General features: G+C 38.8%; 2 protein-coding genes across 3 annotated transcripts in view; both read right to left on the reverse strand.

Annotated features, from left to right (window-relative positions):
* LOC106966067 (olfactory receptor 51H1-like) overlaps nt 1-14,300 on the reverse strand; it is a 281,581-nt gene that overhangs the window by 237,758 nt on the left and 29,523 nt on the right. The gene's annotated exons all lie outside the window — the stretch shown is intronic.
* Nucleotides 5,530-13,619, reverse strand: LOC106966145 (olfactory receptor 51E1). The gene has a single exon (XM_053203612.1). The coding sequence runs from the start codon at nt 11,256-11,258 to the stop codon at nt 10,305-10,307; it is 954 nt and encodes a 317-aa protein (XP_053059587.1). The 5' UTR covers nt 11,259-13,619; the 3' UTR covers nt 5,530-10,304.

Below are 14,300 nucleotides of genomic sequence, written 5' to 3' on the forward strand. Positions count from 1 at the left end.
ATTGGTAGTGGCCAGAAATTGCCTGGGAAGATCAGAAAACCTCTACAAAGGAGGGAATGCTTTTTATTTCACCTTGAAAAATGTGTAGGGTTCTCTAGGCAAAGTAGGAATTCAGTAAGAAAGAGAAAAATCCAGGAAAAAAGAGCAATATGAAATAAAAGGCTCCATGTTTTGAAGAAGTAAATGTGTTCATGGAAAGTTAAGCATGCCTGCGCTTCTTTATGTCTCTACCACTTGTTATACCTACACAGGTGTGACTGTGGCGTAGGGTTTGAAGAGGGAGTGATATGGGATGAAGCCAGAAGATTGTACAATTTGTACAGAATTATACAGAACTGCACATAGTAACATAACTTATATGCTAACTGCATACACTATGCTAGGTAGTTTGGTTTGCCAAAAAATATATAAATCATTTATTAAAAATTTTACTATAAAATAAGTTAGGAGTATGTATTGCAGGTTAAAAGTGTATTGACATACAAGTAAACTAGAGCCAAAAGACTATCAGCTTAAGCTTTTATCTGGTCTCAGGGTCTTATACCAACACCTATTCTGATTTTTTGGCCACCCAGAGGTCTACATTTTAATTCTACCACCATTTACTTTGCTACAATGTTCTCATCTCCCCACCTACCTATATCTCATTTCTAGCTACACTTCTTATTAGTCAAGTAGAAGCCTAATTTCTCAGAAAATTCTGTCCAATTCTCTTCTCCACATTATTCACTGGACTGTGTTTGTCTCCTATGCAATATATGCACATATGCAATATGCAACAGTCTATCACTCAACTAGACTGTAAACCCCAAGCGTGCCAAAATATACTCAGTTTCTAATGGTGTTTGTGGAGTAATAGCTGCTTAATGATTCTTTTGAATATATAAATGAATTTGAATGGGGAAAAAGAATACATATAAATGATTGCAAAAGTTTGTGAAAAGGCTTCTAGTTGAGCTTGGATAGCTGACCTGGAGATGTGAGAGGTGCAAAACAGCTAACTGATTGAACTAAGGTTCCTCACCTAGTGAAGGTTTCCTACTTTTTCACCCTATGGGATCTCCTGGGCCCTTTCCCCAGACTTTATGCCCTTCACACATCAGTGAAATACTCTGGCTCCATAAAGAATTTTTGTAGGAAAAAAATTACAATACTAAGATTTTTTAATATATTTCTGCTTGAGTATACCTTCATACAAAGTGAAGCTGAAAGGGGATGTCTGTCTCTCTTCTTAACCACTCCCCATCCTCTCAAAAGTATGAGGTTCAATAGCACAATATCTTAGTATATACTGTCTGCACTGGGTTATAGTGGTTAAGAACACAAACTGTAGAGTCAGGAAACAAACCTTATTCAAATTCTAAACCTGTCTCTTACACTTACCAGCTATCTAACTTGGGAGGATTTTACCTTTTATGTGTTAACAAATAGTTTGTTTATTCTTTAGTGACCCCTATGTGCCAAGCACTCTGCTAGTTGATCATAATATAAAGGTACCAAAACCAAACTTGATTTTTTTATGGAAGGAATACACATCAATTAAATATCTCTGACTTCTTCAGTCACCAGTTGCAGAAATGTCCCTTCTTTTAAAGGCTCTTGTAATTATCTCAACCCATATGAATATAAACTCCCTGTCTTAAGGTCAACTGTGCCATATAACACAACACAATCACAGGAGTGGTATTTTACCACATTTGAAGATTTGCGGGACTAGACTACATATATACCAAAATAAATGTAAATTTACAATGAATTAAGAGCTATCCATTTAGGCTCTTCTTCCCCCAGTAGACTATAAATTCAATGAAGGAAGAGCCTAACACTTTTTTTCTACACTGCATTCTGAATGCAAGGTTTGCACTCATTTTAATAGTACTTAATGTTAATAGCACTAAAAATGTATTCAGTTACTATATTAGTTTTCCACTGCTGCATTAAAAAATTACAAAAAAAAATTTGTATCTTGAAATAACACCCATTTATTACTTCACATTCTGGAGGATGGGCTTGGCTAGATTCTCTAACTGGGGGTCTCATAAGGCCAAAATCAAAGTGTCAGCCAACTGGGTTCTTACCTGGAAGCCCTGGAGAAGAATCTGTTTCCAAGTTCATTTGAGCTGTTGGCAGAAGCCAGTTCCTTAAGGTTGTGCAACTGCTGTCTATTGGTCTTCCTCAGTTCCTTAAGGCTCCACACTCCTTCTCACATGACCCTCTTCATCACCAAACTAGCAACAATGCATCACATTCTTCTCATGCTTTGAATATCTCTAACTTCTGTCACCAGCTAGCTGCAGAAATGTCTCTTCTTCTAAGGGCTCATGTGGGCTCAAGCACACCTATCTTAAAGTCAGCTGTGCCATATAACAACATAATCATAGAATTGATATTTCACATATACAAAGGTTTTGGGAACTAGAACAGGATATTTTTGTAGTGTTTTAGAATTCTGCTCACCATGGTGACTAAATAAATAGATTAATTAATAGATGAAAATACACAATAAACATATTTCACCTGTTCAAAGAATCAGGAATGGCTTTTCTCAAAAAGTGATAATTATGGTGATGTCCAAATTCTGAATACAAGTTAACTAGGAAAAAGGAGAGTGTTTAGGGGAAGGTATATTAGGCAAAGAAAACACTGTCTCCAAAGAACTTGTGGAAAGGGAAGCATGGCACAGTAAAGGAATGGAATGAAAAGTAGTGTTACCAGGAAGTCAAAGAGCAAAGAACCTATGGCTTAAGATAAATGTGAAAAACATAAATGAGAACCAATCAGAAATATAGGAAATAATTAGTGTGTTAATCAGGGATGAGGATCATTTTGACATGACCACATTTATTTTAAAAAAATCATTTTTTTTATATTTTGTTGTAGAGAACATATTAAATTATCAGTTAGAAGGCTAGCAAAATAGTCAAGATGAGATTTAATGGAAACTTGGACTAGGGGTGTGGAGATAAAGAGAAGGAGATGGGTTCAAACTTATTATATAAGTAGAAATTATATAACTTGACTTTGGATCAAATATGAAGACTAAGAGAAGAAAAAGGAAAGGCCAAGGATGACTGATAGTTTGGGACACTTCAGGGTAAATGGTGGTATGATTAACTGAAATATGAAACATGAATAAAGAAACTTATTTGGGCAAAGAATATCATGAGTTCAATTATGGACACTCTGAGCCTGAACTCCCCTGAAAGCATCCAAATGACTAGAATACACAGGCCATTAGACTTATAGCCCAGGAACTCTCGACTAGCCAAATGGTCTACACTAGAGATAAAATTTAAGTCATGATATACAGATGGCAATAAAAGCCATCAACCCAAGTGTCACTGCATAACAATTAAAGGGCTAATTTCAGGCCCTCATATACCATGTTCTCTCATAAGCCCAAGTAGAATGTATGTGGCAAAGGAAACTGTGAAGTACTGAGAGAGATAAGAGGAAAACCACGGGTGTGATGCCATGGATGGCAAAGGAAGTAAATGTATCAAGAAAGAGGTAGTAGTCAACTGTGTTGAATGCTGTTGAGAAGTCAAGGAAGGTAAGGACTTAAAACCTCAGACACACAGAGCTCCTTGATGATGATAGTGAATGCCTTTGGTAGTCTGATGGAAGACAAAGTTATATTGCAGTAATGAAAGAGTTAGATGAAAGATGCACACATGGAGATAAGTTATAGATAACTTCTGTAAGAGATTGGCTAAGAAAGGAAAGAGATGAAAGAGGAATATAGGATCTAGGCAGGTTTATACTTGTTGTTTTTAATATGGAAGAGACTTGAACATAATGAATGCTGGAAATGATTGAGATGATAAGTTTGAATATCCAAGAGGGAGAAGGAACAATAATGTAAATTTCCTGAGGTGAGAGGACATTGACCAAAAGAAAATTAATAAAAGCCTATATAAGACCCAGTTTGGTGTCATCTTGATTCATAAAGACTTTGTGATAATTATGCTAATGTAAGGAAATACCTCCTCTTTTAAGAAATCCATACCTCCAATGTTTTTTCTGGAAAGATAATCAGCAGTCTTATCGGAGCCCCTCACTTTCCAGGTTTTGTTTCCTTTAGTTTCTAAGCTATTTATTCAACCAATATTTATTTAGTGTTGTATTTGCAAGGCTAGACTACTTTAAAAACAAAAATATGTTCAGTGATGACACAGTCAGTTTTCATTTATACAAATGGTGTAAATATGGGTTGGTGGAGGGTTGCAGGTAAAAGGGTTTGGCTCTACATAGTTTTTTTTTTAGGAACTCGCTGCTGGTGGTTTACCATATGCAACACATGGATTCCCAAGTCACATGCAGTGTCAACATTGAAGACTACATAGGAGAGTTTTTAAGCAGGGTCTAGAAGCTGCACACATCACTTCCATTCACATTGAAAGTAATGGCTAGAATTTAATCATACCCAACTTACAGGAGGCTGGGAAATGCCTAGCTGTGCGTCCTGGATGCAGATGAATTAGTGTGGTGAATAGTAGTCAATGTCTGTCATAAGCATCTACTATGCCCCAGGCACATCTACTATGTCCCAGGATGCAATGATGAAGAGGTTCAATGAAACAGTGCCCTCATACACTTACATACAATTCAGCAGCAAATACAGGTATTAAATAAGCATTTCTCAAACATAATGAGTATTACAAGAGAAGAAGAAAGTGTCCTGTGGGAATACGTATCAGGGAACCCAAGGATTCAAAAGGGAAATGAATCACATGTTTCAGAGGTCACATGTTTCAGAGGTTCTTATTTTAATTTCTTGGTTAAGACTGTTTTCACATCATACTGAAGACAAAATCTATTAACCCTTGGAAATAGTCCCCTCAGAAGCAGAACTGCCTGATTCCTATGCTTCTACAACCCAACTGTCTTCTTGTTTCATACCACACAATACCCCAAATAAAGTACAGTTCTGAAGGATCCCTCACCAGCTACTAGTCACCCTCAAATGGCCAATGTTATCTCTGTCTGCCATCCCACACTTCCCATCTTAGCCAGGGCCTCCCAAACCTTGCTATCTATCAGAATCACTTATGGACCCTTTTTAAGTTTCTATCTTGCTGAGCCCTATGCCAGACTTCCTGAATCAGAATCTACAATAACTATAGGTCAAAGCAAAAATGAAAAGGAAAATTACAAGTTATTTTCAACTGAATGAAAATTAAACATATGGAATTTGTGAGATGCAGGCTGAAACAGTACTTAGAGGGAAATGCATAGCACTACAGTACCTGTATAAGAAAAAAAGATCCCAGTAACCTCAGCTTCCACCTTAAGAATCTAGAAAAATAATGGGGCGCCTGGGTGGCGCAGTCGGTTAAGCGTCCGACTTCAGCCAGGTCACGATCTCATGGTCTGTGAGTTCGAGCCCCGCGTCAGGCTCTGGGCTGATGGCTCAGAGCCTGGAGCCTGTTTCCGATTCTGTGTCTCCCTCTCTTTCTGCCCCTTCCCCGTTCATGCTCTGTCTCTCTCTGTCCCAAAAATAAATAAACGTTGAAAAAAAAAAAGAATCTAGAAAAATAAGAGGAAGTTAAATCCAATGTAAGCAGAAGAAAGAAAATAACAGAGAAAATCAACAAAACAGAAAGAAAAGAAAACAATGAAGAAAATCAATGAAACCAAAATATATTTCATTGAGAAAAGTATTAAGATTGGTAAGCCTCTAGCCAAACTGAACAGGAAAGAAAAAAGAGAGAAAACACAAACTGTCAATACCAAGAATGAGAGTGGTGATCTCACTACAGATGCTGCAGATATTAAAAGGATTGTAAGAAAATGTACCAATAAATTTCACACCTTAGATAAGATGGAAAACTTCTTGGAAGACCTAAGACGTTCTAAGTTAGATAAAGAAAGGGTGATACATCTTTCACTCCTTCTTAAGGTCCTCCTTCCCATCAGCCACCTTTTCTAAGGATACTTTTTCTGGGTGATTTTTACTAGAAGCAATTTTTACCTTCCAAATGTCACACTCGCTATCTTTGAAAGTGTGGCTTCTCTCTACTGATATATCTATATTTTAATAAGGAACAATAACTCACAAAAACAGCTTAAAAACAAAGGTAGGGAATACATTTCCTGTCAATCGTGGTCGTGAAAAAGATGAAAGGGAAGAATAAGAGGAGAAGGAGGAGGAAATGGATTTGGAAGTAAGTCAGGGATCTGGACATGTCTGGGAAGAAGACCGTGGAAGAAGAGCAGCTGATTCTCCATCCCCTTGTTCTTTAACTTTCTTAGAATTAAAAGCCCTGTATCCTGTTGGCTCCCTTAGTTGTAGAAAAGGCAGACTACAATCTGATTCTGCATCATCTTCATTCCCTTTGGATCCAGTCTAACATAAAGAAAGCTATGAGATGTCCGGGAATGAACAAGAAGTTTTGAGAATACAATAGTGCCCCCCTACCCATGGCTTCACTTTCCGTGGTTTCAGTTACCCACAATCAACTGTAGTCTGGAAGCAGATGAATCTCCTTCTAACATATCATCAGAAAGTCAGTAGTTGCCTAACACTACATCACAATGCTTACATCAGTCACCTCACTTCATCTCTTCATGTAGGCATTTTATCATCTCACATCATCATAAGAAGAAAGGTGAGTATACAGTACAATAAAATATTTTGAAAAAGAGACACTACATTCATATAACTTTTATTACAGTATAATTGTTCTATTTTATTATTAATTATGTTGTTAATTTCATATTGTGCCTAACTTATAAATCAAACAATATCATAGGTATGTATATATAGAAAAAAGCATCGTACAGTACATATAGTATATATCATCTGCAGTTTCAGGCATCCACTGAGGGTCCTAGAATGTATCTCCTGTGGATAGGAAGTGGGACTACTGTACCTTAAGAGATAAACAACAAACATCAACTCTGAACTCCTAAACCAATGGTGTAATACGGCACTTTCCCAAATTCAGGTCTGTCTATCTTAAAGACAGACTCTCCACATGTATGCTCATTGCACCCAAAGGAGTCTTATTTCAATTTAATTAAAGTAATAATATAGTATATTTTATTAACTTGAGCGTATATGACTCAGAAGCTCACTCAAACTTTTCTGAACTGTAAATGGTCCAGTTCTAAAGTATGAACCAAGAGGTCTAGGGACACTAAAGAGAAAATGCCTCTTTTGGCCTGACAAATGATAAAAGAGTTTCATTTTATCAAGTGTTGCTAAAAAGAAAAAATGGCAAAAGGCAATTCAAAGGAAACAGAGTGAAATAGAGGATTTAAAAGTGCATGAAATCATTGAGAGATAGCAAGTATTATAAAGTAGCTGAAAAACACACTACGTGGAAAAATTAGAGATTTTACACAGAAAAAATAAGATGGGAACATATATAAAAGTAAAAAAGAATGGCCTACTGTCATTCTAAGAAGTAACTCTGTATGGAAGGCAATAAAAGATCCTCAATGGATTTTAAGTAGGGGAGCAAGATAATCGGAATTGTGTTTGGAAAAATTCCTGCAAACTACATGGGATTTAGGACTCGTGCACAAGATGTTTAAGGCAAGGAGACAAATGTGAAAGTATGGCAATCCTCTAAGCAAGAGGTAAGTATCTGGACCAGAACACTGGTAAGCAGAATGGAGAACACAAGCCACATTTATGAAACATTTCTAAATAAACCTAAAAAAAATGACTGACTTATAGACTGAGATTTAGTATTATTCAGACTCCTCCAGGACCGAACAAAGGTCCAAGTGGCTGAGGCAGCAGGGTCAGAGGCAGCAATGCCTAAACAAAGGAAATGGAGAAGGTAAAAGGATACCTATGTGAAAGGCACATGATGAAGGTCTTTGCCAGAACATACCCTAACTTCCAGCCAAATCTCCTGAAAGAGGCAGCCTATCCCTCTCATTCTAGTCCTTAACTCCAGGCCCTTCCAGGTGACCCAGTGAGTAGTCATTAAATAAATGACCAGAAATCTGACCTAGAAGTTAAAAGAGTCCTGCTATAGCTTTGTCTCTATCTGGCATTTAATAATTTAGTATTTATTAAAACATTAGATAAAGGAAGGTGGTGGTGGTGGTGGTGTGTGTTTATACTCACAAAATGGTTAAGTCACTTAAGATTAAAGCCATGAAACTTATCATGAGCATACTATCACGGACTTGGAATCCCTTCTAAAATCTAGGATAATGGCTGTATCTTTAAATTAAAAAAAATTTAAATGTGTCCGATTTATCTGTTGATTATCCCTGTATCTAACGGGCTTTCAAATACAAAACTGGTAACACACATTCATCATATGTCCATACAGAAGCATGCATACAAACACCTTTAAAAATCTGGAGAAATAAACACAAAAATGCTAACAATGTTTGTCTTTCAATGTGACAACTTTATTGGAGTTTATTATACTTTTCTTTTGTATTTGGGGAATGTCAAAAGTTTATTATACTGCTTTCCTAATAAGAAAGAAAATCTGTCTGTTTCTCTCTCTTTAATTCTCTTTCTCTCAATCCCAATGTCAGGGCTTTACTGGGTAAGGGGCCACTCCTCTGCCCAAAATGACCAAAGCCTGCACTGACTCTAGTTCATGCTCCTAGTTCTGCTGGCCACCACTCACCTGAGCATATCAGATCCCATACTGCTCACAATTCTCATCTTCTGGATTCCAGTCCAAGAAATCACATGTGCTCTCTCTATACCCTCTCTAACAAGCAGTCTGCTAGCTATAGCCAGAAAATTCTGGCGGGTTCTGTGCCAAGCTTTCTACTATACTACCTGCTTCTGTTTAGGTCTAACAAGTGTTCCATGGGTAATGGTCTCATTTCTTCCCTGTCTATTCCTGCTGCACTCCTGTAGCGCCCACACCTTCTCCTTCCCATTCTGCTTCCATCTAGAAGTGTTGTGCCTAAGTACACCTCTAGGACTATATTCATGCTAAATACTAGTCTTTATGGCCTCTCCTACAGCCTTGTTCTCCAAGCACTGATGTTGTGGGCTTCACCCACAGGGCCATTCAGAGCCTAGGGGATAGGCTGTATCCACTGATATGCTCTATTTAGTTTCTTTGGATCCATGCTTGCCTTAACCTTGCTTCCCAGCTAGCCACATGGGCCACTGGCCTTGCTCAGCCTCATGATGCTTCCTGTTCTAGACCCTGGTCTGTGAGAGACCTGTCATTTCTGTCATGAGCTTCTAGGTCTTCTCAGCTGCATTTCTCCAAAAAGTGTCTCTCTAGGTAGTCTTTGAGTGACCCCACTGCTAATCATACTATTTTCCAAACTAGCCACTGTTTGGGAATGTCCCAAACACATTCTGCTGTTACTACCCAGGTATGGTGGCAAATGGACCAGGAACTATTGGAATTAAAGCCATCAGCAACATTAACAGGAAATTCCTATATGCAATACTAAATGAGTGAGGAAGGAAATTAAATACCTCCCCTAAAAAAAATGCAAGACTTTTGAAATGTCTAACTCACTACCTCACAGGTTTCTCTAACAGTCCCTCCCCACAATACGGATATCAAAAGACAATTTTTGTGACTTCATATAATTCACTGATCCCCATTAAGTATCAATTCTCCCATTGGTATAATGATGATTCTAATCATATTCCTCCCCAGATAAAAACACTGATAAGATAGTGAAGGGAAAGTATCCATGATCTGTAAAAATGCTCAGAACAGAGTGTGTCATCTTTCATTAAGGTAGGTAACTGTAGTATTTTCAAGGTTCTACTCTAATCCTCCTCTTGAGAGCTGGTTCCTAGAATAAAAGAAATTATTTATTCTCTGTGGAGATCATTTTGAAGAAAGAAATCCCGGTACATCTGTTTTCCTGGGATCCAATACAGTTGGGGATTCTGAAGAAAAAATCATAGTTTCAAGCAAGATTACCTGATTATATTGTGCTTTTTTTGTGTGTTTATTTTACTCTTGCCATGCTTAACTTTTGATCAATGTCCCTTAGATGTACAGCTCTCATCTCAGAAATGCTGTGGACTATCAATGCAAGCAGAGATTTGGACTAAATGGTTAAATGGGAAGAAATAGCTCTCCAGCCACAACCCATCTCAGGGTTTTAATAATTATATAAAGAGAATTATAAAGTGAAAATAATATTTAAAAACAGGGATTGGGAGTGTATGGTTCTGCTGCCCCTATCCATACAGAGATTCTCCAACCAATTTCCTGTTTGAAGGTATCCGTTGTGTTTCTATTAGGGAAGGTTTTTTTTTCCTAATAATGTCTTCCAAAATGTTGATATTAAAATCTGAATTGAAAAACTTTGAGAGGAAAAGAAATTTTCACTGACACCTAGGGATCTGAAGTATGGGTGGTCACATGGAAAAGACGAAGGATACGCTGCCGGATCTCCTTTGTCTTCACTCCATAAACAATAGGGTTGAGCACAGGAGGAACAAGCAAGTAGGTGTTGGCCATAATGATGGGCAGGAGGGAGTCATGCCGCTTCCCAAAGCGGTGCACCATAGATAACCCAATGAAAGGTACATAGAATATGAAAACAGCACACACATGGGAGACACAAGTGCCAAATGCCTTTGCCTGGGCTTCACGTGTCAAGCCCAACACAGTCTTGAGGATAAGCAGATATGACAAGGAGATGAGAAGTGAGTCCAGGCCAATGGCAGAGATGATGACAATGAGGCCATAGATGATATTGACACGGATGTCAGCATAAGCCAGCTTCATGACATCTTGATGTAGGCAATAGGAATGGGAAAGAATGTTGGAGCGGCAGAAAGGCAGCCGTTTGATGAAGATAGGCAGGGGTGCCATAAGTGAAGTACCCCGTACCACAGCAGCCACGCCAATCTTGGTAACACGAGGCAATGTTAGCACAGTGGCATGGCGTAGTGGGTGACAAATGGCCACATAGCGGTCAAAGGCCATGGCCAGCAGTACAGTGGACTCCATGCCAGATAAGGAGTGGATGGCAAACATCTGTAGAAGACAAGCATCAAACTGGATGGTAGTGGAATTGAACCAGAAGATGGCCATCATTCTGGGCATAGATGAAGTAGAGATAAGTATGTCAAGGCCAGAAAGCATGCAAAGAAAAATATACATGGGTTCATGTAGTCTGTGCTCAGTCCGCACAATGCAGATGACTGTCAGGTTACCTAGCACAGCAATAAGGTAGAGGGAGCATAACGGGAAGGCCAACCAGAACTGAGCTTTTTCCAAGCCTGGAAGGCCTATTAGAATGAAATATGTGGCACTAGATTCACTGCCATTGGTGTCCACCATAGTGAAGAAGAGGAGCCTCAACCAGTGCCAAGCAGGTACAGGCTGGAATACATAAATAAGCCATTGTCAGATACTCCAGGATCCCAAAACCATGCTTCCTTCCCTCCACCCTGATGTCCTATTCTCTTATCTAACTCTAATTTCATTGCCTATCCAAACTCTGATTCTATTCTAAACTCAATCTAACCACCATTTGTAACTCAAGGCCCAGTCCTAATTACTAATCCCACCTCTATAATCAATCCTGAAAACAAGTAAAATACTAAAACAAAAATTCTAAGCATATTTTACATCATTTAGTTCACAAAAAATAGGCTATTGACTGAGTATACAGACTTAGATGATATTTTTATGTTGTCCCATAATTTCCTCTACCCTGTCCTACCCTTATGCTCCCCTATGTTCAGTACCAACTGTAATTCTATCATTAGGCTATCTTTAAAACTAATTCTAATCCAAATATAGCAATACTAGCACAAATCAACATGGTAACCTAATCTTAGCACTAATCCTAATGATGTTTCTCATTCTAACCTTTACTCAGACTTTAACATTAATCTAACGCTTAATTCTGGAAGCTATTTCAAACTTGATCTAAAACTTAATAATACCTATTTTATTATGATAATCCCTAACCCAGTTTTAAAAACTGACAAACTAACTTCATTCTAAACTCTGACTCTATACTTTACTCCTGTCCAATGTCCATCCAGAGTCTTACATTGTCCAGACTATCCAGTTTGTATCATAAAAGGAACAATAGCTGCAGTGGGTGCCACTGGTATATCACTCAGATCCCCTCCACCAAACCAATGCACCTATATTTGCAGTGGGTGTGGAGTACTAAAGGTTCACAGTTCTCCCTTTCTCCAGAAAATTATCCTTGATCAAATGAGAGGCACTTCACCCAGAAGTTATGCTATACCCGCCCACCTGAACCCCAGGACACATCTAGAGGTCAATGACTGCCTGACATAAAGGTGCAAAGAGCTAGTCGCCTTGCCTCCAGATGGGACCTAAGCTGTGATGCAATGAGTACTCCAGAGCTTTCTGAGCAACCAGACTTTGCTGAGACCACAGCTTTGCTTAGCTTTCTCTCCCTTGTCTATCCTGCCCATCTCACCCCTCTTCTCAGGACAGTAGTTTGTCAATACATCACTTAAACAAGAATCACCATCTCAAGCTCTGTGTCCAGGGGACCCACCAAGCTTAAAAGAGAGGGACTGACACAGAAGACTAAACCTGAAAGATGATGATGGCATTAGAAGCACTGCAGAAATAATCAATCCTATAGCAGGGGGTTGCTATCTCCAAATTTGGCTACAAAAGCGATGGCTATAACTAGAGATTGTTGAGATGGGAAATGTCAGACGAGTTTTCTCAGATCTTATCTCTCTGTTGAAACAATTAGAGAGTTAACTAACTTCCTTTATCCGTTCCTTTTTTCCATCCACAAATATTCATGTGCTTCTATGACTTACTAGATTATATAAATTTACACTTGTTATATATATGAAAATATGCTTGGCTATAATCTGGAAACTAGCTATCTCCTCTTCCCATAATGGAAATAGTGCCACTTATTGCTAGGATATATTTAAGATAATTTCATCTTGGGAGGAAAAAAGAAAAGGTTAGATTCCTAAGATCTTGAAACTGGAATGGGGGTTACCAGAGAGCAGGTGAGTGTGAGCCATTTGTAACTCAAAGCCCAGACTAATCACTAATCTCACCTCTAAAATCAGTCCTGAAAAGAAGTGAAATACTAAGACAAGTCACCAGACAGCAGTTGACTGTAAAGAAGAGTGCATGGCCAGCATCAGGAAGGACTTACATCATTCACTGGGTTCAGAATGTGTCAATAATCTTTGTTTCACCATTGAGCTATCCCACAAGGGTTCCCTCACACCAGACAGAGAGCAAAACACTGAGAGCATGGGTTTTTGAAAGTTTAATTCCAACTGCTGGAGGGAAAGGGTATAAGGAGCCATATTTAGCCTAGAAAATCAGGCAAAGAAGCCAAAGTCATCAGTGTCTGAAATCCTCTGTACTGACCTCTCTAACCTATGACACTATGAGCAGTTCTCTCCTTAAAACTCTCCCTCCTCCTCCTACTGCTCCTCATCTTTCTCTGATCATCTGTTCTTGGTCTCCTTTCTGGACCTGCAGACTCCTCTGCTTGACCCTTATGCATACTTTTAGATAATAATGCTCTCAGAATTTTATCCTTAGTTTCCCTCTTGTTCTATACCCTCTACCCTGGCCATCCCATCCCCTTCAATAAATCTATTTGTCACGTAAAACTATTGATTCCCAAATCTGTTTAGCAAGCTTGAATTGTCTTTTGTGATCCAGATTCATAATTCTTTTTTTTTTTTAATTTTTTTTTCAACGTTTATTTATTTTTGGGACAGAGAGAGACAGAGCATGAACGGGGGAGGGGCAGAGAGAGAGGGAGACACAGAATCGGAAACAGGCTCCAGGCTCTGAGCCATCAGCCCAGAGCCTGACGCGGGGCTCGAACTCACGGACCGCGAGATCGTGACCTGGCTGAAGTCGGACGCTTAACCGACTGCGCCACCCAGGCGCCCCCAGATTCATAATTCTAAAGTCTTACTGAAAGGAATCACCTGACTCTCAGGCATATTCAACTCTCCCTGTCCAAAAATCAAAAGCTTTGAACTCAGTCCTGGATTCAAATCCTGGTGGATAACTTCATTAGCTATGCCATCTGGGCAAATCATTTAACCTTTATAAGCTTCAGTCTCCCCATCTTTAAAATGAGGATAATAGTGACTGCCTAATAGAGGTCAATGTGAGTATTAAATGAAACAATGAGTATAAAGCGTTTAACACAATGCCTGACACAAAGTAAAGGTGCAAATAATTACATCTATCATTGTTAACCGTTTTCTTACAGTGTTTCCTTTTTTTCTGTGGGGTGGCCTGAACAGCCACACAAGCTCAGAGGCTCTATTCTGACTGCCATGTCTCCAGTGCCACCTTCTTCATCTGCACAATCCCAACAATCTTCCCACCAAA

The sequence above is a fragment of the Acinonyx jubatus genome, chromosome D1, assembly GCF_027475565.1.
Source record: "Acinonyx jubatus isolate Ajub_Pintada_27869175 chromosome D1, VMU_Ajub_asm_v1.0, whole genome shotgun sequence".
Classification (NCBI taxonomy): Eukaryota; Metazoa; Chordata; class Mammalia; order Carnivora; family Felidae; genus Acinonyx; species Acinonyx jubatus.